General features: G+C 33.4%; 1 protein-coding gene across 1 annotated transcript; it reads left to right on the top strand.

Annotated features, from left to right (window-relative positions):
- The first annotated feature begins 2,418 nt into the window (after window positions 1–2,418).
- Window positions 2,419–24,420, top strand: LOC137389832 (hemocyte protein-glutamine gamma-glutamyltransferase-like). The gene is made up of 20 exons (XM_068075963.1): window positions 2,419–2,475; window positions 3,468–3,558; window positions 5,629–5,852; window positions 6,371–6,466; window positions 6,690–6,771; window positions 7,880–8,034; window positions 10,052–10,155; window positions 10,626–10,782; window positions 11,534–11,622; window positions 12,715–12,855; window positions 13,056–13,187; window positions 13,295–13,454; window positions 15,498–15,623; window positions 16,053–16,212; window positions 17,989–18,184; window positions 18,576–18,777; window positions 20,184–20,350; window positions 21,249–21,385; window positions 22,440–22,466; window positions 23,630–24,420. The coding sequence occupies exons 2-20, from the start codon at window positions 3,491–3,493 to the stop codon at window positions 23,769–23,771; spliced, it is 2,565 nt and encodes an 854-aa protein (XP_067932064.1). The 5' UTR covers window positions 2,419–2,475; window positions 3,468–3,490; the 3' UTR covers window positions 23,772–24,420.
- Window positions 24,421–25,689: the final 1,269 nt, after the last annotated feature.

The raw sequence follows: 25,689 nt of genomic DNA, 5'->3' as shown, positions 1-25,689 counted from the left end.
ATCTATTTTTTGTAACCTTATCAATCTCGAGACACTACAAACTGCTGTCAAAATTTGAAATGTTTCATTGAATTTTAAAAATGCCATTTCTGATTGTAAAATATGACAAAACCCGATAGTGGGTGACGAGCAGCAAATCTATAACAGTAAAATTTTATTTCCATTAAAAACCAATGAGCTTGTAAGACAGTGTCGAGTTATGAGTGGTAGTACTAGTAATAGTGATCTAGAGCACCTGACCATCAAGCAACAGGTTGGAGTTCGAATCCCAAAAAAGGCCATTAGTGATGACAGGAATGGCATCCAACTTTAAATCGCTTCCTGCAACTGGGCATGTCTCTAGTCACCTAAGATCACCAAGATCCAGCCAAGATAACACAGACATTGTTTGTACATCAATGGCTCTTATAAAATGCTCACAGCTTCTGCTTGCTGTAAGCTAAGCAGACATCATACTCGATGTTAAAGGAATTGCTCACACAGTAGGGCAAAACATGTGGAGCTAAACTCAAGTCATGTACCATGTATTTAGACGAATGCTATAAATATCACAAATCTAACCAGCCCTACTAATATGTACATATTCATTCCATACTAATTGCTGTCTATAAAAAGGATGTTAGTCATGAGAATGACTAAGCTGCTTGATATTTGGCTTTCCGCTGTTTTGTTGGCATGGAGCCAGCTTCCTCTCAGTTTCAATATACTCTTTTAACAATTAATCATATAATTATGATAATTGCTAATTTACATAAGCATTTATCCTGCTGGCATGAAGAGTACAATTACAACGGATCTCATCTGCATAGGTAACTATGTTTACGTGAGTCCACATGATCTGGTGATTACGTGAGTCCACATGATCTGGTCATGCTTTTCTTGATCGTGTCTCAACAAGTATCAAACACGCATTGCATCAGCCTTATGGAATGAGCTGTGTGAATTAGGTATCCGTGCGTTGCTGCAGTTCAAATCTCTTTATATGTAGCAAAATACTGATTTGTCTTAATTCATTCAAGCATTACTGGAGTTGCATACAGCATTATAACATTTTGCTATAACATTCTAAAGCAAAAATATGCAAACACTGTAATGCATATAACAAAAACATTTTTATTAAACACTGACATTACATTTTATTAAAGTATTAAATAAAAATTTTAATAGTTTAGTTTTAATTTTTATGATGCAGATGAAACCTTGTACGTATGTTACTGCCTGTAACCTGGAATGGTTACACCTGAGAGCTAAGAGCAGCCAAAGTACATTGTAGACTGATATTGAGTCTTGTTATTAATCTGAACTGGCTCATTAAGAAGACGACTCCAAACATAGAGTCAAATTATTATATTTTAAACAAGCTTACCATAAGCATACACAACTGCATCACCACTAAATACACTATTCTACATGCAGTTCACCTGTCTGAACCTGCTATAAATTATCCTTCTATTTATTGATTGTTTAACACTCATATTTGGAATGACTAAAAATAAAATTGGTCAAACCAAATGTAAACATTTTTATAGTTTTTAGCCATATTGTTCTTAAAAAATGTAAATTTTTAAACAGTTATCATAAAATTCTTTTCTTTGAAAAGCACTATCAATTTTTAAACAATTATTTATCATAAGAAAGATGTCAAGTGCTTGTCAATGCTGCCGGAGTTGATGAAAAACAACTGCTACTGTTACATGTAACGACAACTGTGAGTCTATTAGCTGCCTAAAGTCTATGATAAGTGGTTACAAGAATAGCTGGCACCAAAAATTAATTTTACTGAAGGAATAATTTTATATTGAAAAAAAAATGGTGAAAGATCTCAATTATTTACTGATCATTGATCATTAATTATTAATTGATTTATTGACAAAATAAAGTACTATCATTATTAATGTCGCTCAATATTTTTACTAATTCAAAAGTGTTTTTTGTTATAACTGTAGTAATATATTTCATCATCAAACTTGTCTGGAATTAGTTCATAGTTAAAATCAGGAAAACAGAACTAAAAAGCTCTGAAACACCAACTACATAGCCTTCACCTTTTAGATCTATTGGATATTTAGACAAAATTGCAATAATTAATAAATATAATAAAAGTTATTACATAATAACTGATAAATATTAATAAATCACATTAATAGTTACACAGGGTGCATGAGCTTGTGTATAGGAGTCTTCAATCCAACCCTGTGTAGTAATTTCATTCATCCTGTTTTGTCTGTTCATCCATCATGGCTGCACGCATGACTGGCAGCATCAACTGCAAATGCATATGCTGCCTTATGATTGGAAGTATTGCTACATTAATGATGACTATGAAGGATGTTGTTAGGAATATATTTGCATATGCATTAGTTACCATCATGAGTGTATTAATAGGAAGGAACCAACTCTACTGCATTATTTTATTCAAAGCTGTTCAACGCAGCGGTTCATCAAGATAGCAGTTACGAACGAGCATTGAGTTCTGTGAGTTTCTTTAAACTTTTGATATCTAGTTGAAAAGTGTTACTAGTCGCAATGATGTATTTAATATAAATATAATAAAGGAGTTATTACTAACTACAATATAATATTTGATATGATAACGTGTGTGTTTATTCGCTGTGTGTCATACTCTTCAGCCACATGCAGGTTGAGATAAAAGGTTACTGTAAGCAGGAATCAAACTCACAACACTCATCTTGCTAGACTAACACTCTACCACTAGCGAAATTCGATCACCTTCCTTTGCTAGAAGATAGCTGTGTCGGTAGTTAGTGACACACATGATGATCACTCAGGGTGCGACTGACTTCCAAGGTGCTATTATTGTATAAATTCTTCGTTAGCTTATTGATAACTGTAATAAAGTCCTATTTAATATTTAATGTGTGCTGAACACTCTCTAGAAAGTTTTTCAAAGTTTTGAGTTTTACTGTCAAATTTTAAGTGTAGGTCTTTTGTTTGTTTGGCGTAAAACTATTCTCTTTTTAGCAGTATACTAGCTGAATGCCTGGCCTTGCACGAGTAAAAGAATAATTACCTAATGAATTTGAGTAACTTACCTGGAGAGCTAGATCTTTACCAAAATCTTTACTAAAACAACAAATCTTTACTAAATACGAGCTTAACAATCATTATGTGTAACAGTCAACAACGCAAATTATTAACCCGAAGCAAGCGCTCTAAGCATGAGTATCCTAACCAATGTAATGACTATTTGCCTGATGAATCCATTGTTTTCCGTGTAGCTTAATGGTTAAGTTTGCTGCCTCTACATCTGGAGGTACTGAGATCAAATCTAGTGCTGTGCAGATTTTTCATTGCTAGATTTTAGGTACTGTAACTGGACACAGAGTTTAACAAATAGACAGAAGACAAACACTGAGTTTTGTATATGTATAAATTAAGATGCAGCACATGTGTCATTACATCATATTCAATTTAGGTTGCATTGAATAATAGTAAACATATTTCAGTTCAAGGACTGAGTGCCGACGAGATGAGTTCCAAATACTACTATGGGTACGATCATACCCCCGACAAATTCTACCACTCATCAGCTATGAGGTAATGTAGACTGGCTAGCATCTTCATTTTCTCTCTGTGAGAAATTGCCTATACCATTTTAGTCTCAGCATAAAAAAGTGTAATGTTTTTGGTGTCTTTTGATATTATAAGGCTTACTAAACATGCACCTTAAGTAAAATATCATATAGCTTAAAGTTAATAGTTTTGGAGAAAAACCTTTATTGAAGAGGTTGATGGCTAGAATTGTGTGAGGAATCTTCGATGTGATATGCAGCCAAACATATACACACAACCTTTATTCACTCTAAGACTTGCTTCACGCGTTGAAACTATTATATGTTGAAATAAATATTTGATAAAAATATATTGTCTTTTGTATAAATAATTTCACAACACCCAAAATCTAATAAAAAATATTACAAGTAATATTCCATGACGCTAAAATAAATTCACTATTTAAAATTATATAAAAAAATTAATGTAAAAAACTAAAGTCTATGCAAAAAGCTAAATAAATAAAACAATTACGATCATAAGAAGAGGTTTTTATTGTTGTTTCTTTATAAAGAAAGGAAATGGAAGATCAGTAATAAATAAGCTTAGATGAGGAGCTGTTAATATAAAGATGTCAGAGTAGCTCAAACCTAAGGTCAAGTTTAAACAAATTTAGTTTATGTTTTTGATTATCTTCGTTTCTTGCAATTTGTTATTAATTTTTGCGAGTTTCTCCACTTTTGCTTACAACAGAGAAATGTTTTGCTAAATTTTGAAAGTTGTATGTTAGAAATCACTTCAGGCGGAGAGTCAAATATCTACTCACATTTTACATTGTATCTTGGAAGATTCATGTGTTGAGGTGATCACAATTAGGGGATGGATTGTATTGACAATATACTGGCACAGACCTAATAGTGTGGTAGTCTGTCCTAGAATAGTACAATTCATTTACTTCTAAATTAATTTTTAAGGTAAAGGAACACCCCGGAATTGTCTGTTACATTGGTGCAAACCATCGCACTGGGTTGTAAAACTGGTAAAGCAGGAAGAAAATAATAATTTGCTGAGCTAAAAATATTTTACAGGTTATATAAGCATGCTAAAGTAAGAGATAAACACGTTTTTATTAAGTTTTTTGATTGGTTTTCTAAAAATAAGAACTACAATAAGTTTGATGATCTATGCTACATTCAACAGAACTCTGAAAAGTGTTATAAAAAGCACAGTACTGCCTTAAGGACTACTATAATTTAAAACTAACATAAGTTATCAGAAAATCGATACAGTTATTCATATAAAACTAGTTAAACCAGTTTCTTTACATATTGTTAAGCTAGTATTTTTACAGAAGTTGATGTAAAGAAGGATAAAAAAGCTACATCAATAAATAAACAGTTAATACTTATACTAAAGATTTACTTTTGAGAAACTCGGTTTTAAAATGCGCTTCAAAATTAAGAACATTGAAACAGAGTGGCAAATGTCAGAAATTAACATGGTCTAATGATTGCTCGACAAATTGCTATATGACTCTCAATGTAAGCTGTTTAACAGCTTATGTCCGAGAGAGAGAGAGAGAGAGAGAGAGAGAGAGAGAGAGAGAGAGGGAGGGAGGGAGAGAGGGAGGGGGAGAGAGAGAGAAAGAGAGAGAGAGAGATAGAGAGAGAGAGAAAGAGAGAAAGAGAGATAGAGAGAGAGAGGGAGGGAGAGAGGGAGGGGAGAGGAGAGGGGGAGAGGGAGAGGGGGAGGGGAGAGGAGGAGAGAGGGGAGGAGGAGAGAGGGGAGAGAGGAGGGGGAGAGAGAGGGGAGAGAGAGGGGAGAGAGAGGGGAGAGAGGAAGGGAGGAGAGGGAGAGAGAGGGGGAGAGAGAGGGCGTGAGAGAGAGGGAGAGAGAGGGGAGAGAGAGAAGGGGGAAGAGAGCGGGACGAGAAGAGAGGGGGAGAGAGAGGGGGAGAGAGAGGGGGAGAGAGAGGGGGAGAGAGAGGGGGAGAGAGAGGGCGAGAGAGAGGAGAGAGAAAGAGACGGAGCAAGAAGCATAATCAATGGCATTTCTCACTGGCTTGTAGGGTTAAAGTGCACTGAAACAATGTAATAACTTGCCATATTATTATAGAAGTTACTACAATGTGAGATATGGACACAATTCATCTTCCTACCCATGGCAGCACCATCATCAGCCCTTTTTCCCACCAGTTTCGAAGTCTGACATCACACATATACCAATTACATTTAAAGATTCCTCTATAGGAAGCAGTACTTGCGATGACATTCCCATTAAACATTTTGATGGGCAAGACAAGAAACTGGCACGTCAACTGTCCAGCTGCCAGCTGACAGGTCAGGTTTTACAGGTTTAGGATTAAACTGTAAAAATCACCTACGCTACCTCTCATGTTGTCTGTAAATCCTCATTGCTAGTTATCTTTTTTATTAGAGAGAACCATTGCAGTTATTACATATTTTCTCCAAAAAGTTTCTAGTCTCCAAAAAGCAACCAACCAATATTTGAGAAAACTAAAAAAGATTACACTGCATCATAATGCAAGGTAAATTTTTTGAAGTTTTTTAAAAGGTTGATAGTTGCATCAACTCAGTATCAAGCTGGAATTTCATCTAACAATTCCACTTATTAAAAACAACAATTTAAATTTTTCTTTTTATGAAACATTGTAGCTAATTATAGGGTTATTACTCTTTAAAAATTTAGTGTTTGTTTTCATATAAAATTAATTTCAGTTTTGAAGATTTTTGAAAAGTAAAACAAACTTATTATTAATACCATGTTCTCAGGAAAACAATGACAATGTATATCTTGAACTGTTTAGCCAATATGCTAATATCGTTACTTTCTATAGGGAGAAAAAATGTCAAGTTTGGTCAAGGACATCACAGCCATTTCCATGTCAAGGCTCCTCCATCTTCTGTTTTTCCATCCACCAAGTGTCCACACGGTATTTATTGCTTCAAGATTTTAAAACCAGCTCTACTTTTATTTTTCATGACTAAATTTTATGAATAATATCATTTAAGAGCTGCACCTGTTCTTTATATATTCGTCTGCTGCAGATGATATTTGCTTGAAGCATTTGTTTTCTAACACTCTTCAAGAAATCTGTGCTACTGTATATCAAGAGTTTCATTAGGCTAATAGTCACCGTTACTCTATTGTGACAGGGCCTGTGCCTCCTCCTCTACTGAAGATTGCCTGCATAGACTTGTGTATAGAAACCAATGCAGTTTGTCATCACACTGACAAGTAAGGCTAGTGATTTCCCGTCCCTATTTTCCATTAACTCACAGTCTACATGTACTATGAGGTTTTGTCTTTTTACTGCAGTGCGGAATATCTACCTCTTTTATGTAGAAATCTTTTGATGTTTTAAAACAGTTTCCTCCTAAAAACCTGTGACTATAGAATTTAGTAAAGTGTGCGCAGTCATCTTATACAAAGTATTTTATTTGTAAAACAATGATTTTCTAATCAGGCACATTTTAAATTTTAGCGATAAAAGTTCAGTTTACAATTAGCTCATATATTTCATGGACTAATTTAAGAATTACAAATAACTGCTAATCCTTCCAACAAAAAGGGTAATTTTTTCAAGCAAGTTTTATAGTTTATAGGAGATCACAATAAATTATTTATCTAATTGAGAACATCAATGAGCTTTGCGTACTATTTTATTAAGATTTTGCCTAAAATGTGTCAAAACTGCTAAGTAGATTTGTTTGTTGTCAAGGGACTGCCTGTTAAACTTTAGATTTTATAAGACCTTGGAGCTTTGTTAACATTACAATTTAACAGCCATGACAATTCTTTTTTTACACACAAATATTTGAAAGGTGAAATGGCTACTTTTTCAAATTAACATTTATTGAAGTACTGCTATAGTAGATGCTGGAAGTTGTGTTTCCATTCTTCTGTACTTTCACTATAGGTTATAGGTATGTGTTGCATATGAAGCAATCTTAAAAATAAGTCATTTTTGTTTTAGTTCTTTCCAAGCTATGCTGTGGTTTTTACTGTTTGCTAAGAAAATCTCTAATAGTAGTTATGAACTAGCAATGCCTCCACTTAAAAACCTGTGAGTTGCATGTATAACGATTCTGCTACATACAAACCCTGATTCACCATATTTACATGCTTGTGAGTGTCTGGCAGCAACAGCGGAGCTGAGTTATTATAATTAAATGATCAGAAGGCTAAAAAGATGTGTTAAGTAAAAAAAGTGTGGTTCTGCCTGACGTCAGCAGTGCAGCGCTTATTGCTGCTTCAGTTTATTTGAATACACATGAAATTTACTTGTATAATCATGACGAAACGTTGCGGAACACATGAAAAAGTTCGTTGTTTGTATTTCAAGGTATGAGGTGGTCCAGGATGGTTACTTGGATGACATAACCAAGCAGTACTGCTCTGCCAAGCTTGTGGTCAGAAGAGGGCAAGAGTTTGGGGTGTTTGTTGAAACAAACAGGAAATACACAGAGGACGATCATATTAGAGTTATCGCAAAGTTCGGTTAGTTCCTCTACTTATGATACTGACATGGCTTAAATATGAACTTCTACAAAATTTTAGTAAGAAAGTATCGGTTTTTTCTATTATTTGCGCTGGCTTTTGATATTTGAGATAACTTGACTGCCCACACGTTTCAAAATTAAAATTGACAAAATTGAATCGCAGTTAAAACACTCCAGTCAAGCGAAAGTGCGATTATTACATCTATAGCTGCACTTTGGCAAAGCGGCTGACAGAATAAAGATGGGTAACACTTCAATTTAGATGCACTAGCCAATCAGAATAGAGATTTGTAACACTTCAATTTGGATGCACTAGCCAATATCAATAATGAAAGAAACGAGCAGCCGCGCATCGTGCGTCATTACGGCACATATTTTCTTTAGAGTGTTTTAACCGCGATCAATTTTATTTAATTTTAATCTTAAAATATCTTGGCAGTCAGAACACTTCAAACATCAAAAACTATCGAAAACGATAAAAAATATCAGTACTTTCTGATGGAATCTACTAGAATTTGGTGTAAGTTCATCTTTTAAGCAGATACATATGTCAGTGTTTATACTTGCATTTTATAAAATGCCTGGCATAAGTCTGGCATGTACATATATACAAGGCAATGATGGCCATTTAATCGGGTCAGTAGTTTTGCTATCCCAAATTTCTAGTAATGACACTAAAGTTTTTGTGTAGTATAGAAGGCATATTAGATTGCTAAGATGAACCAACCATTAAGTTAGCATTTAAATTAATATTCTTTTTGAGCATATTTTATAGAGCAAGTAAATCTTTTTAAAACACTGTGTTACACGTATCAAGGTTTGGCTGTGGTCAATTAATAATGCACACTAATAATTGCATTCAATTAGTCATTAAATTATTTTTATTAATTTAATTTAGTGCAAAGTTCTTAGGTTGGTTAGTTCTAAATTTAATGATTAATGCAGTTTTTTTCAAATGCTTAGATGATAATATAGTGAGCAACTCTGCCTTTGAAATGCTTAGATGATAATATAGTGAGCAACTCTGCTCTTGAAATGCTTAGATGATAATATAGTGAGCAACTCTGCCTTTGAAATGCTTAGATGATAATATAGTGAGCAACTCTGCCTTTGAAATGCTTAGATGATAATATAGTGAGCAACTCTGCTCTTGAAATGCTTAGATGATAATATAGTGAGCAACTCTGCTCTTGAAATGCTTAGATGATAATATAGTGAGCAACTCTGCTCTTGAAATGCTTAGATGATAATATAGTGAGCAACTCTGCTCTTGAAATGCTTAGATGATAATATAGTGAGCAACTCTGCCTTTGAAATGCTTAGATGATAATATAGTGAGCAACTCTGCTCTTGAAATGCTTAGATGATAATATAGTGAGCAACTCTGCCTTTGAAATGCTTAGATGATAATATAGTGAGCAACTCTGCTCTTGAAATGCTTAGATGATAATATAGTGAGCAACTCTGCCTTTGAAATGCTTAGATGATAATATAGTGAGCAACTCTGCTCTTGAAATGCTTAGATGATAATATAGTGAGCAACTCTGCTCTTGAAATGCTTAGATGATAATATAGTGAGCAACTCTGCCTTTGAAATGCTTAGATGATAATATAGTGAGCAACTCTGCCTCTGAAATGCTTAGATGATAATATAGTGAGCAACTCTGCCTTTGAAATGCTTAGATGATAATATAGTGAGCAAATTTTTAAATAAATAATTTTGAAAAAAATTATTTTCCCAATTCAGTTATTAATGAGCTTAGTTAATAGATTTTTTTATTAATTTAATGCATAATTAAATTTAATCCATATTTAATTCATTAGTTTAATTATTAATGCAATTATTTTACGAATCGATTTGATAATTTACTGCAGAATTTGAATGTGAATTAATCGCTTTCATTATTAATGTAAAATTAAACAACCAATTAATTCTTAATTTAATTGTATTTTCTGCTGTTATCTCAACTTTGTATCAGAGTCTAAGAACATGTAGAAGTTGTATGCTGTTTTAGGGACAGAGCCTTTGAGTAGCAAAGGAACTTACAACGAAATGATAACTGGAGTGGATGCTCTCAGTGACTGGTCCGTGCGTGTTGGCTGTGTATCTACAAACAGGGTAATATTTACACTTCATATAGTTTCCTTCTCCAGACCTCTACAAAGTAAAGAATAAAATATTTTTATAGCGGTTGTAGAAATACACACATCATGTAGCTGTACCTGTACTTGTAACATCTCAATTGCTTGGATGGTTGCATTAAAATATATTGTTTGACTATTTGATAAAGTAGTTTTTTAAAATGTACTTCATAGTAGCGTGTATACATGAATAGTACTTATTGCTAAAAGCTTACCAATTATATTAACTTGTTTTTTTCTTATGACGTCATTTTAAATATTTTTGTGCTTAAGTTTAAATCTTGCTCATATCAGTATTCATAGCATACTAATTATGTAAAAGTATTTTATCTGTCATTATGCGTTATGTTGTTATGGGTTTATGCTAATCACATATTTTATTGCACTCTCACTTGTAGCCTTTTGAATGTCTTGTAACAATATTATGGCTGATGTTGATCGTTATAGGTTGAGCTGTTCATAACGAGTCCGGCTAGCTGCGCTGTCGGCAAGTGGAAGTTTCAGTTCGATACAATCGCATTCGATAATTGTGGGGATGTTGTGAGTCTGATGTCAGACAGTGTCAATGCAGAGTGCTACCTCCTGTTCAATAGCTGGTGCAGAGGTGAGTAGCCAGGCAGAAATAAAAAGGTTGAGATTTAGTTATAGAAGGCTTACTATATGGTTTAACTAGCTGTACTACCCGGCCTAGCCTGGGTAATAAAAAAGTCTTTGCACAGAAAATTGATTTGTATTTAACATATAACAGCATTTGCCATTCTAACTTTCAAAATACATATCATGAAAAAAGTGTTTTGTGTAGTTGAAATAAATTAATAGCGAAAATAAAAACAACTGTAAAGGTTTTTAAACTTTGTCAAATAACTGTAACTTTCAAACTTCATATCATGAGAAAAGTGTTTTGTGCAGGTTAAACAAATTAAAAAAAATAAAACAACTGTAAAAGGGTTTAAATGTAAATGTGAAATAATTAGCAAGTAATAGCTAAATAAAGTCTGTTTTGCTACGATTACAATAAAAGATGATTCAGTAATGTACAATTAATACGAACTGAGAAAACAAAATAAAATTCCTGAATATGTTGAATTAATAATAACAATTCTTGCATAGAATTAGTTATAGAAGGCTTACTGTATGGTTTGATAGATAAAATATACTCTGACTTATTAAAGACTGCATCATCAGGTTTTCCCATATACTTTCAGCATCTATGCTGGTTTCTGATTTGCAATTCACACTCTATTTACATACATTCCCTACATGTTTTAATTTGTATCAAAAACATTTTTCCTACCATCTTTTGGCTTGCTTGCAAGCTTGGTAGGACACTATGATATCTCATTTTTCACTTGTAGAGGACCCAGTGTACATGGAGAAAGAGGAGTGGAGACAAGAGTATGTACTTAATGACACTGGCAAAATCTATACCGGCAACTGGAAACAGGTTGGTTGTATATTAAATTTGAAGTTACAAACTTCAACAAACCAAACAGCAAATTAAACCACAGACAAACCAAAGGCTTACAGCAACCCCAAAGCTTAACTGGCAAAATGTTTGTTTCAAGGTTTTTGAAATTTTTATTACAAAAAGCATGAATTGCTGATAAGACTTTTATTTAATATCACTATACGGCATCCAAACAGAAAGAGTAAACCGTATACTTAAAACTCAGATAAGTGAGACTAAACCACATAATTCTTGAATGAGCCCCAGACTTGAATTTTTTATCAAGATTTTTAGTTGAGACGATGATAAAATTGTTAATTGTTATTCGTCAGCTTTTACTTTCAAGTTGGTTTTGTCTGCCTTGCAGACTATTCTCATTTGTCTCTTAGAAAAATCTTTCACCAGTTCAATATGTTTAACCAGAGGTTTTTCTTGATGCTTTGCCAATTGTTTATTCTTTGACACCTGCTGGTCCGTATGACTTGCGTAAAACCAGACTGTCATTTCATTCATTCATTGTGTTTCCATGCTTGGAATGAGTTCTGAGTTGCCCGTTGCCGACAAATTCGCACCCTACTATTTCAACTATTCAAAGTTCTACTATGTTTATAGATCTTTCCAAGACTCACGATGCTCCTTCACGCATCCTTAAAAAAACTTGTTAAAGTAAACTTTCTCACAGCGAATGCCTTTGCAGAAATTTTGAGACGCGAAATGGCATCAAATGTATTCGGATTTTACTGTTTATAAGATTCGGAGTGAAAGCAAGTAAAGCATGGATACGCAGCAATTATTAACTCAATTGAACCGGATTTCTACTATTTAGTCTAGTCATTATATATTTTAATTCACCAACTACTAGCAACAACACTGCTGCCAAGTAGCTTTGTTACAGGGATAGAAAAAAATCATGTTTTTTCCAACAAATCAGATTTTTTTCTTTAAATTAATTGTTTTGACGTTTATGATTTTTTGATAATTTTGATAGCTTAATTTTATTGTTCTTAAACATATATACCTACCTAAGTTGTCCTTCATTACCCACAGTGTGTTATAAAGTATTCGTAATCTTTGACTAATACTTTACAGATATTCGGCAGACCTTGGAATTTTGGACAATTTGAGAGTTGTGTTCTTGAAGCTGCTCTGTTCCTTCTCAACAAGAGAACGCATCTGTGTGATACATTCAGAGGGAACCCGATTGCTGTTAGCAGAAAGCTTTCTGCTCTTGTATGTAAAATAAATAAAAAGATAAAACTGATCCACTTTGTCTCTTTGTTATTCGTTTTGCATTTATGGTATTTTTGCAGGTTTGTTTCATAAAATTTTCTCCACATTTATTCTACCGGTGTTTATGAATAAGCATATATGAAGAAAAGGTACTGTATAATGTTCAGTATGCATGAATAAACACACGCATGGTGTTGTAGGTGAATAGCTCGGATGATTATGGAGTATTGACAGGAAGGTGGGATGAAAATTATGCAGGTGGAGTATCTCCTACTTCATGGATCGGTAGTGTGGCCATTCTTCAAAAGTACATGGAGAGAGGTGGAAAACCAGTGAGTCAGACATGTTGACTGTACTGTACAATTGTGATGGCAAACATATTTACAAGCGTTAGTAGTAGTTTCAGCTGACCAGGTGAATGACATTTGACATTTGACAGGTGGAATACGGCCAGTGCTGGGTCTTCGCTGGTGTTCTCAACTCCATCTGCAGAGCCCTTGGTATACCAACCAGGTGTGTGAGTAACTTTGAATCCGCTCATGACACTGATGGCAGCCTTACGATTGATGTGCATTGGAAGGGAATGCAACCTATGCCAGGTAGTATATATATACACTGTACGTGTATTTACAACAGTGACTGACAGATCTATGTTCAAATTACCTTTTTAATCAAATAAAATATTTTACAAACTGATTTGATTAAAAATTTATGTAGAAAATATAAATAGAACACAAAACCATGTTTTTGTATATATTTCAAGTAGCGAGAAAGCATTACAATAGAAATTGTTTCAAACTTTCTCTTACCATTTTTTTGAAGTGAAAGTAGTTTCTGATCAATAAATCAGAGTCAAAGAGAAACCTTAAAATCAAATCACCGGTCAAATGGTATCTAACAAATCAAACTACATACAACCTAAAATTAACAATTCAAATCCTATACCACTGGTATTTGTAAATATTTGATGAACCATTGATTAAAAAATATTTAAGAAAGGAAGTATATATTTAGCAAAATGGCGTGAATTATCATCAATGTTGTTTTATTATTTCATTAAACAATTGAAAACAGCTGTAACAATAATTCCTGAGCTGTTACACTCCTCTATTATTGCTACTGGTATCAGTAAATGTAATAATGTATGTGTGCCGCAGCTTGTTTAGTTTTTAGTATGTATACAGGTATAACTTTTTATTAGCTCTGGTAGTCATCAACAAAATGATGTTTTTTATTTAAATTTCATATAATAATAAAATGATTTATATCTGAAAAAACACCTTTTTTTTAAAATGCACCTTGTGAAATCACCAATTTTCAGCCTTCTATTTAAATTGCTAAACGACGAATTGCACACAAAATTATGCAAACATACGTAATTCCAGGCACCTATAATTCCAGGCACCTGTAATTCCAGACACCTATAATTCCAGGCACCTGTAATTGTTTGAAAAGTAAGGTGAAGCTGATATCTATAAAATTTCCGAAGAAACAACCATGCTCATGAGTGTTTTATATTGGTTCTGCTGCTGCCTGTATCTTGTTGTTTTGGCAAATTTAGGTTGTTCAGCATAAATTTTTAATTTCTGTGTATTCCTGATTATGCTAAGACCCACACACAGTTGTCCTTTGATATAAACACTGGTGCTGGTAGATATATGCCATATATGTCCATGATATAGGTATGTTGTAAGGCTCTATTCTTGACTCCTATTTATTGATCAGAAACTGCCTTTACCTAAAAAAATGGTGAGTGAAAAAAATTCCATTGTAATGCTTTCTCTATACGTCAAAAATAACCTATAACATGATTTTATTTTATATTTAATATTTATACTGTCATAATTTTATTTTATCCTAACCTCTAACCTTGACTTTTAACACACAGACCAATTGACAGACGAACAAACAAATAGACAGACAGACACTGCTGTTGTTAAAAAATAGATTATTATTAGTATTACTAACCTTACCTCCACCATTTTTATAAAATCATAATATATAATTGAACAAATCCTTCAATATAGGACTGAAACTTTCCATCTCATTACCTTCAATACTCTTTTATGATCATCTTCTCGTTCACAGTTAATTTTGTTACCCTCTTTCAGATCAAAACTGTACTACAGGTAATTTTGTGTTCGCTTTTTTGACATGTTTAGAGTATTTAATAAGATAAATGGTTTAAATGAACAGAAAATGCCTATAAGCTTGCAATAAAGAAATAATTATGTTGCTAAATGAAAAACAATAATAAGGAGTGCTCACACTTTTTGGCAATTTGTGAAGCGCTTCCAGTTTGACAACCAAATTCAATTGCATCTAATGCAGTACTAGTATGGCCAGTTGGAAGCGTAGTGTAGGCATAAGATAGCACGCCTGTCTGCAGAACTGGAGGGCGTGAGATGAATTTCATTGCGAAGCGGATTTTTCGTTCTTATAACTTTATCGCTATCACTGGACATACGGATGACAGACCAACAGACAAGCACTGAGATTTATATTTATATAGATGGTGTATATTTCCCTTCTGCGACAGCTTGACTTATTTTAACTTTAGGAATAGAGGCTACTTATTCTTCATTTTAATACATATTAGTAACTTGTATTGTTTTGAATTCTTAATTTATAATGCATTATAGAGCTGGACACGGATTCTGTGTGGAACTTTCATGTGTGGAACGAGTGCTGGATGACCAGGCCGGACTTGCAAGAAGGTTATGGAGGCTGGCAGGTGGTGGACTCCACTCCTCAAGAGACCAGCAATGGTAATTTATGTAATATGTTTACTAGTATTTGATGTCAGGTGCGAAGGACCAATATATTGCACTGCTCTTATGACCTTATAAGGAAAATCAACTGCAAAACACAATTTGTTTAGGTTATAACTATAAACATTTCTAAACTAATCATATTTGTGAGATAAATTAGGTATCATTGCTTTTGAAATTTCAAATACTGATATGACAGACTTTTGTAAAGCTAGTCATTAACAATATTTAATACTGAGCTCACAACTCGAGAGATGTTTTGTTTAAGAGAGTCTATCTGTATTATTCTGAAACATATCTCTTTCTTGTCTTAAACTTGGTGGCACATAGTCAAATGTTTAATAAAAATATATATTTACTCAACTTTTATACAGACTTCAATGACAGGAAATGCTATTTTAAGGTATATTGCTGGGTATTCTGTAGGTGTCTATTGCGCTGGACCCGCGCCTGTCGCTGCGATCAAGCAGGGAGACGTTGGTGTAGCGCACGACACACCGTTCATCTTTGCTGAAGTCAACGCTGACAGAGTTCATTGGATCAAAAGAAAGAATGGCTCAGTGGTCCACATCTTGGAACGTGATGTGTGAGTCTAATCATTAAAACTAACGCCTAGTTCACAGTTAGTAGCCAGTCATAAAATGCGCCACACTTTTGCTATAGATTGCAAAAAAACATATAAAAACTTTGGCTTGTTAGAAGTCAGTAACGAGTGCATACATAAAAGTTGTTGAAAAAGGGAATAGGAAGGGTTTCTACTCACAAGGTAAAAAAATTTACTCATGACGCTTTGCAAGCTGTTTGTGTGAATTGTAGAGCATTTTTGTTTGTGTAATGTTCAGTGTTGCTAGATTTTTGTACATTGAGGGGCGACGCCTCTGCGCTCCGTAAAGACAGCGTTCACATAAATTGTCCTTGACAGAGGAACTTTCTGTTTCACTTCAGCCTTTTGAGCTATTGCGAATTGTACATGAACCAGGCTTGACAGCTGTATGTTACAGTTACCTATTTATTCATTTCATTCTTGTTACTATGAATCTCACATCTGTTTTGAAAACGAATAGTTAAATCTATTGCTTGAACAGTAGCATTTGCAGTGTATCTGCAACAAGTACCCAGGCAGCCGGGTGTGCAGTGAGAGATCGTCATGTGTAATAACCATAATTATTCCAAAGCACACTAATGTACATGGTTGAGTGATGCAGGTGGTGTGTGTCAGTCTAGTGAACCAAAAGTTGTGAGTTCAAATTGGTTTGAAAGCAATCTTTTTTCTTAACCTTCATTTGTGGCTTCAGACAGACAGACAGACAGACAGACAAAATTACAGACCTGGCTTTTGTTATAGTTTTGGTCTATGTATATAAATCTCTCCGTATATAAATATATTAATATTAATATATATGTATATTAATGTGTATAAAAGTGTTTGTCTGTCGTTCGTCTGTCCAGTTATAGCAACAAAAAATTACCGTCGTACTGAATTTGAATTCACGACTAAGGTTAAGCCATTATCATCATTCCCATTGTCCTTACCATATACTGTACATTCTTTTCGGGATTGCGCATGCTAAATATGCATTTTTTGTTATTATTTAATGATGCCTTTTACATTTGTTATTTTGTTGAAATTTTTTTAAAAGCGAGTTTTGTTTACCATTACTTATTTGTTTAATTTGTAATTTTCTAATGTGCTGTTTCAATTTTAAATGTGTCGTTACACTCTTATTTCCAGTTTCTCCTAAGGTTTGATCGCTAAATATGTAAAGGCTAAATACTTTTTACGTGAACAATTGTATTATCTCGAGTAGGAACTGCCTCTACATTCTCTCTCCATTCGGTCAGGCAAAGTATCAGCCGAAAACAATCCAATATCTCATTTTTACATTTGCACCAGTATCAAGAGGTACCAGTATTGTCGTATTCAAAGTTTTGATGAATAGCGTCTGCTGCAACACTAATCTTTTTTATACACACACTTCTATGCACTAATTGTTATTATTAATTCAACATGTTCATATTTTTATTTTGTTTTCTCAGTTTGTATTAATTGTATCATTGCCAAATCATTTTTCATTGTAATCGTAGCAAAACAGACTTTATGTAGCCATTACTTGTTAATTATTACACATTTAAACACCTTTGCAGATGTTGTATTTTTTTTCTCAATTTATTTGAACTGCGCAAAACACTTTTCTTATGATATGTAGTTCCAAAGTTAAAATGGTAACTGTTGTTATATGTTAAATAAAGGTAAATTTTCCGCGCAAAGACTTTTAGTACCTAGGCAATGCCAGGCATTCAGCTAGTACTGTATAAAGATTAGGATATATTTATGAACACAGACTTACTACTTTCTATATAGGATTGGCAAGAATATCAGTACCAAAGCAATTGGTAGCAGTCGAGATTTCACACTCGATCACTGCAATCCAGACAGAGTAGATATCACCAATGAGTACAAATATCCTGAAGGAACGTACCGAGAGAGAATGTCGGTATGGAGAGCTGCCAAGCTTTCTACCAAGCCAGTCATCTACCGGAATTCAGAGGCAGCGGAGGTTAGTACACTCTACACTAGTTAGCTTTCCTTAGTTTGTTTCTAAATGAACATTTATGTGATTGTTGATATACTATATTAAAATTAATGGGAATTTTCATATTATATATTTCACATTATATTTCAGTCTATTCAATATAGACCTGTGTTGTTATTGTTAGGCTATAAATTGTAAACAGTTTTGAAAGATGGTCGCATAGCTATCTTGTTTTATAAAAACTGATAAATTTTGACCAGGTAGGATTGCATGATACCATTGTTGCAACTCACTATGATATATTGCTTTAGTTATGAGTGTAACCCAAAAACTGGTATTAAAAATACACTGCATTACTTTTGTATACAGTGCGTTCTATTCAAACCTGCTCACTCTGAATAAGCTATTTTTGCAGGATGTGAAGTTTGCCGCTAAAGATATAGATGATATGTTGGTTGGAAGCTCATTTACTCTTGGTATGATAGCCCACAACAAGTCTTCGTGCGAGGAAAGAACTGTCAATCTGATGATCACCTTGTCATCAATCTACAACACTGGAGTCGAGAAGACAAGACTGAAACAGGAAACTTTTCAGAAGAGGATGGCCCCGTACTCTAGTTAGTTGTTATGCATCACTAGCTTTTACATTAGCAAACTATGGTATTGCAGTATACTAGCTGAATGCCCAGTGTTGCACGGGTGATAAAATAGTTACCCAATTAATTTGAGTAACTTTCCTGGCAAGCTAGTAGTCTAAATCTTTACTAAAACAATAGCCATGATGGAAGCCAGCTTAATAATCGTGCTAATAATCGTGCGGGTAATGATAAACCGTGCTAGTTAATAATCCTAAGGGCTTCAAGCGTGAGTATTTTAACCGACGTAATGAATGTCATCCCAACCATTCCTCGCTATGGTCAGTTAGACATTGTATTGTAGTGTATTAGATATTTCATCCGCAGACCTGGAGGTTCCAAAGTCAAATCTTCTGTAAAGCGACTCTTTCATTGCTAGATTTTCATCTCTGTAACTGGACACAGGGATGACAGACCAACAAAAGACCAACAAGCATTGAGATTTATATTGTAGTATGCTAGTAACCTGACAGTCGGGTGCCCCGTGAGAGGCTGTCAGGTGTAATAACTAACTGCTCAACTATTCCAAAATATGACAAGATGGTCAATTCACACGGATGGTAGTGTCAGGCTACTAAGCTGAAAGTCATGAGTTTAAATCCAGATGAAAGCACTCTTTTTTCCTTATCTCTAGGCATGGTTTCAGATAGATAGACAGACAGATGGACACAGTTTTTATTGTAGTGACGATTACACAAAATTTCTAAAAAATTATAGTTATGCTTGGGAAATATATTCTGTAATATTCTATGTTAATGGGTCACATGCTGACAAAAATGATGTTTTATTTCGGAACAGAAAGTTTCCGCCAATCAGATGGTATGTGACAACTGATGATTGCAATTCTTTAAAACTGTCTTAGAATGAATCTCAAGGCTGATTGTATCATTCTAGGTTCAGAGAAATTAAAATGCTTTTAAATACCTGTTTGCCGAAATGATAGATATTTACAAACCATAAAGCCACGGTATACAATAAAAATTTTTTTTTGTTTTTCAAAGTTTTTTACCTTGCTATTGTTAGACTTGTCAGAGCAACAAACATTGGCCAGACTTCATCAGCTTAGAATAAATAGATAAAAAATAATTATGCTGTTTTAGGTCATATATTTAGATTATAGGTTTACATGCTGGTTGCACATCCATAATATATATTTTAAATATAGTGTATAGTTAGACCAACTAGGTTTTTGTCGGTTTTGTGGTATAATAAAACAGTTCGTTTTACACCTGAAAGTTTCGTAAAATTGTTGAAGTTTTTATGTTCTCTTTATAATTTTTAACCAAATTTTATCAAAACTGGTTGGCAATGTTTTGAACAGCATCAATGGAGAAGCATCTTCTTTATGCTATGGTATATTGTGCAAAATTCTTGATGAACATTTTTAGAGGAGAGTTTCAAATTGGATGTGGGTTACTGTGATTACGAGCATGAGATGCTGTGTCGCTGCTACGCTATGAGAGTCAACTATCTGGCATACGTCGAAGAAACTGGACAAGTTTTTGCGTTTCAAGATATCTTCAGACTCAGAACTTACATACCTGAACTGAGACCGGTAACCTGTTCACAGCTCTTAGTTCTTTTACAAAATAGTTGGGTGTATTATCAGTATGCATAAGAACAGCATTGCACGGTAATACTTTAAGTTACGCGTGTCCTAACATAGACGAAATTTGAGATATGAGGAAAATTCTGAGCAAATTATCCATTGAGATGCAAGACAAATTTGAGATATGAGGATATGCGATGTTGTGGCTAGTACGCAAGAGGGCGGTTACAAGAACAGCATCGCTCAGTCTTTATCGTCAGATCAAAAAGGCTTTAAAAAGGCTGGATAAAGGTGTGGAAAGAGTCAAGCTGGAAATATAAAAAATAAAAACAAAATTTAAATTAAGTTTAGTGTAAGATTACAACTTGGTTTTAAGTCTGTGCATTGTAAGCTAAATTCATTTGAATTAAATTAAAAATTTATGTTATGTAGCGTCACAAAAGTCTAGCGTACCGAACATGTTGCTGTCAGGTCTCACTCACTCCGCTAGTCTCTACCATCTGTCTTGAATTTAAGAACTCCATACAGTACTGTCAATAATAGTGTACCTCTTCATCGCAATTCATAACCGCTAGATAGGTATTTGTTACTTTGATAGTGTAGGTGGTGAATTACAACAACTAAAGCATGTTTTTTCATTGCAATATCCTGTTTTTAGGCGTTTTTCTCTGATGTTGAGAATGAATTAATGTGCATTTAGTTTTTTTATCTAGGAAAATTTGATTTGAGATACAAGTGAATTGACATATGAGCTTGATCCTGGAACGCATTAAGCTCGTATCTCAAAGTATTACTGTATTATTATATGTATGTTATTTAAACTCACAATACTGTATATCTATAATTCGTTACCTTTAATTTTTAAGCTGTCTTGTCTTCACCACTATTTATTTTAATTTGTCAGAGTAAGAAAAGGGTTCGAGTTGGTGAGACATTCACTGTCAAAGCCAAGTTCCAAAACCCTCTTGCCAAGCAGCTGTCTAACTGCGAGTTCAACTTTGAGGCAGCGGGAAACCTCAAACCCGTCAAGATCTCATCTCAGTAAGTAGAAGTTTGACTAACTTTTAGGCAGGATGTGAAACCTTACTGAGTATAAAGTGTAGAGATCAGTAGTTAAGCGCTCACTTCAAGCGTTAAGTAGTTTGCTGCTTGAAGCATCCAAGCAATTAGAGCGATTTGTAAAATTCACTCACTAGATGATTTTCGATATATCGCGATATTAATATTGTGTAAAAAACTTGTAAATCTTTTGTTAATATTTTTGTATATATTAACTTAAAGAAGAAACTGTTTTGTGTTGGTGATAATTAGAAAAATTTATTTCATGAATGTATGTGTAGCAGGTCATGGAATGAGTGAAATATAAGACTATAAGTTCCAGTATGGATCACTCTGAAAATCGTCAGGTATGAAATAAATAGACATTACACGATTATACCGTTTATGCGATTGCATCTCTTTAAACAATTGTGATTTTTAAATCGTTTACCTTAAAAATCATCACCAAACAATTAAATTGTCATAACATGGAGCAGTACTCGCAAGTCAATGAAGGACTGAAGGCTTTGAGAGGTCTATTTCTGAGTCCTCTAAAATGTTTGTAAAAAAATTATTTCCGATTTTACATAATATGTATATATTGCAAGCATTATTATGAATATATTATTGCAGCAAACCATAATTTGTTTTTTATATTCTGATCATTAGCGTTTGTTATAATTTTCTCGCACAAACCAAAGTGTTTAACCAAAGTTGCACATGTTTGATATTAACTTTTGGTCTCAAGTAGTTGAACAGTCTATCAACATCCATCTATGAATAGGAGGACATTTTAAGCTGCGCTAGCATCATATCTGTATACAGAGGCCTATTATAGGGCTTGATATAATTAGAATGCAGCCAGCCGCAGCCACTCAGCCCTTTTGTATTAAAGTTTGTCTAAGGTATATATCATGTCAACTCAAACCATTGCATATTTAGAGCATCAGCTCACAAGCAATTGATTGTAAAATAACTTTTAGCTTTATATACCTATTCATTTTTTAACCAGCAAATAATTATTTATTTCTAATCCAATCATATTTTATTTATTCAGGCAAGGCTACTATGGATCCGCTAAGATGTAAGTGTTCGCCATGACATCTTGTCTTGCTCTAGATTTGACACTTGTCCGCTTCCTTTCAGTTGCTGATACTTTTGTCTTCGCCTTAGTGCATTTGTTAGCTACTCTTATATACACTGCAGAAACGCTCTGAAACAAGTTCAGGTGTTGTTATGAGGCAGTGTGAAGGGTTCTAGCCAACCGTAGTAAAGTTTTGTCTAGTTTTATAGACACAACCTTAAAATCTTCAATTCTGTTCCTGGATAAATAGATAGATATGAACTATATTATCACCAGTCGATCTCGCTCAAAGCAAATTAGACCATGAGACAAAAAATAATATAAATAAAAATAAAATATAAATAAAACAAAGAATAGTAAAGTAAAATTATGCATATATGAGTTTAGATGCTTTCTTCAGTCTCATATTTGTACTTATATATAAGGTTTTGGTCGCATTCTACTATTAAATATATATACACACATACATATATAACTGTATATATAATATGGGCCTATCTACATCTGCTTATAAGAAATTTGTAGTTGAGTATTTTTTATTTTTATATTATAGTATAAAAGTGTCTTTATTAATAATATATATATACATAAATATATATATAAAATATAATATATATTATATAATATGTTATATATATTATATTATGTAAATACATAATATATATGTATTATGTTATATATCTATATAATTTATATAATACATGTATTATATTATATATTTATATAATTCATACAATATATTATATATATTATGTTACATAAATATATAATATATATATATAATATACATGTATATATTTATATATGTAGATAATTAGATATAGTATTTATCTTGGTTAATTGCCAACAATTTTGTGCTTACGCAGGCATCAGGCTGTAGATCCTAACTGTTGATATTCTATGTTGAACACTGTGGCTTTAGTTCTACATATGGTAAAGTTCAATATATATTTATTTAAATCTATATTGTTCTTGCATTCTAATATCAAAATATAAATAGGCACATACATATGTATGTACAATAGTGAGCTGATATACAGATATATGTATTCCTGCACTCAGTACATATATATATTTTTTACTTGTACAGAGCAATTTTTAGTTTCTTTAGCTTATGCAATTTTTAATGAAAATGTAATAGCCAACATTATACATTGCTGTAGAGATGTGAATGCTGGAGCCACAGTGGAAGTAGAGTGTGACATCACAGCCAAGAGAGTTGGTGACTGCGTTATCATAACGTCATTTGAATGCAAAGAATTGGGTGACATGCAGGCACAGTGCTCTGTTGTAATTGACAAGTAATGTGTCACCAGTAAGCTTTCCAACCTGCCCTTTACTCTTATGCTGATGTCTATGAACACTATGACCTACTTGCAAGATTACTTTTATTCAGCCACAGAAGCTTTTATATGCAGCTTTTCTTAGTGTTCTCAAAGATTAAGTATGGTTTTATATGTGGTTAAATATGACTTGTTATATGTGGTTAAATATCGTTTTATATGTGTGGTTAACTATGACTTGTTATATGTGGTTAAATATCATTTTATATGTGCGGTTAAACATGACTTGTTATATGTGGTTAAATATGGTTTTATATGTGGTTAAACATGACTTGTTAAATGTGGTTAAATATGGTTTTATATGTGGCTAAACATGACTTGTGATATGTGGTTAAATATGGTTTTATATATGGTTAAGTATGGTTGTTTACCAGGCTAAATATCTCTTAATATAAGGTAAATATGGTTTTATACATGCATTTGATTAAATTTGGGTTGTCATAAGGTGGTTTTTATGGGGTAAATTATGGGTTTGCTTGCAATTAAACTTCATGTCAAGTTTTGACTTTTTATTTGCGTATAATATTTCCATTTTACATTAAAGTTGCGGTTTTACTACTAGAGCTGCTTTTGGTTGCTTAAAAATACAAAAATGTCATGAGAAATATGAATATGCAACATGCTTTCTTGCCATCATTTAAACCTGCTGATATGCCTGGTATCTTCTCAAATCATTCAATTTGTTTTAACAATTATAATAGAGTAAATGTCGTCAGTGACATGAAGCGATGATACCAGCTTAGACCTTAGTGTCACTAAATATATACAGCAAAATATAGCAGACCGTTCAAATCTCAAGTGACTGCAACATGTCCAAAAATGTTGTTATAGCTAGATATATTATATGTATGCTTGCCAACATGTTCCACATTAGTTTATGACATCGATACGTGTATTATTACGAGATGTATAGTTTATCAGCAATGGTTGTTTCTAAAACCTGTGAATTATCAATTATATTTTTAGTTACAATTTCAGACGGGCTGTAAAAGATAGATGTCAAGTGGCACTGACAGCAAGTGTCAGGATTAGAGCGTAAATACTGGAGCGCTCAAAAGACTTTTGTCAGAGTGACTTTTTTGTACTTCAAAGATTGATTTGCTTGCATAAGAGATTGTTTTTAGTAGGCCTACCAATAATAACCATTTCAGCTTGCTGGAGAATGGAAAGATTATTAGATGACCTAGTTTGCATAAACCAAAGCAGTAAAAGACGGAGGTTTTGGTGCTTTAAATAAGATTTGTTACTCTTTGGTTTAATGAATGCATCATGCAGAGATGAGTTATCTCCCCATGCTGAGAAAAGCTATTTCCCTATGCAGAGATAAGCTACTTCCCTGTGCAGAAATAAATGATCTCCCTACGTATTTTCCTTCTTGCTCTTATACAGATATTAAGCTTAAAGTAGAACTTAATAATTGTAGATGTAGACTAAATTAAATACTCGTTGTGTGGTTTAAGGTCAAAATTTAAAACCAACGAAAAAAAGGAACTTTAAAAGCCAGTCAATAGTATTGCAGTTATCCGCTAAAGAATGACCTCCTTCTTGTTGCTACAATTATAACAACATAAAATAAAGATAAAGAATTAATATACTGTATATCCTGTTAAGTGAAACAAGATACTTAAACGGAACAACTGATTGGTAAATTCAATTGGTAAATAACTTCATCGTTTACTTACAATAGTTCGTGACATGTTGACATGACATGATGCGTTGACAAGTGCTTGCAGTTGTTCTTTGAACTCAAACTGAATCTATGAGTGGAAGTAATAAAGTGAGACATTCAAACACCTAAAGTTGGTACTTAGTGTGTACAGTATCATCATTCAATTCATCATTTATTTCTTAAAATGTGACCCTTGAAAGTACTCCTAAAA

This window comes from Watersipora subatra, chromosome 3 (genome assembly GCF_963576615.1).
Source record: "Watersipora subatra chromosome 3, tzWatSuba1.1, whole genome shotgun sequence".
Classification (NCBI taxonomy): domain Eukaryota; kingdom Metazoa; phylum Bryozoa; class Gymnolaemata; order Cheilostomatida; family Watersiporidae; genus Watersipora; species Watersipora subatra.
Note: the sequence above shows the minus strand (reverse complement) of the source record. Positions and strands in the feature narration are given on the sequence as shown.

Coding starts and splice junctions, on each gene's coding strand:
- LOC137389832 (XM_068075963.1), top strand. CDS start 3,491: ATGAGTTCCAAATACTACTATGGGTACGATCATACCCCCGACAAATTC. Junction 10,783..11,533: donor GTTCAATAGCTGGTGCAGAG/GTGAGTAGCCAG, acceptor TTTCACTTGTAG/AGGACCCAGTGTACATGGAG. Junction 20,351..21,248: donor ACATACCTGAACTGAGACCG/GTAACCTGTTCA, acceptor TTAATTTGTCAG/AGTAAGAAAAGGGTTCGAGT.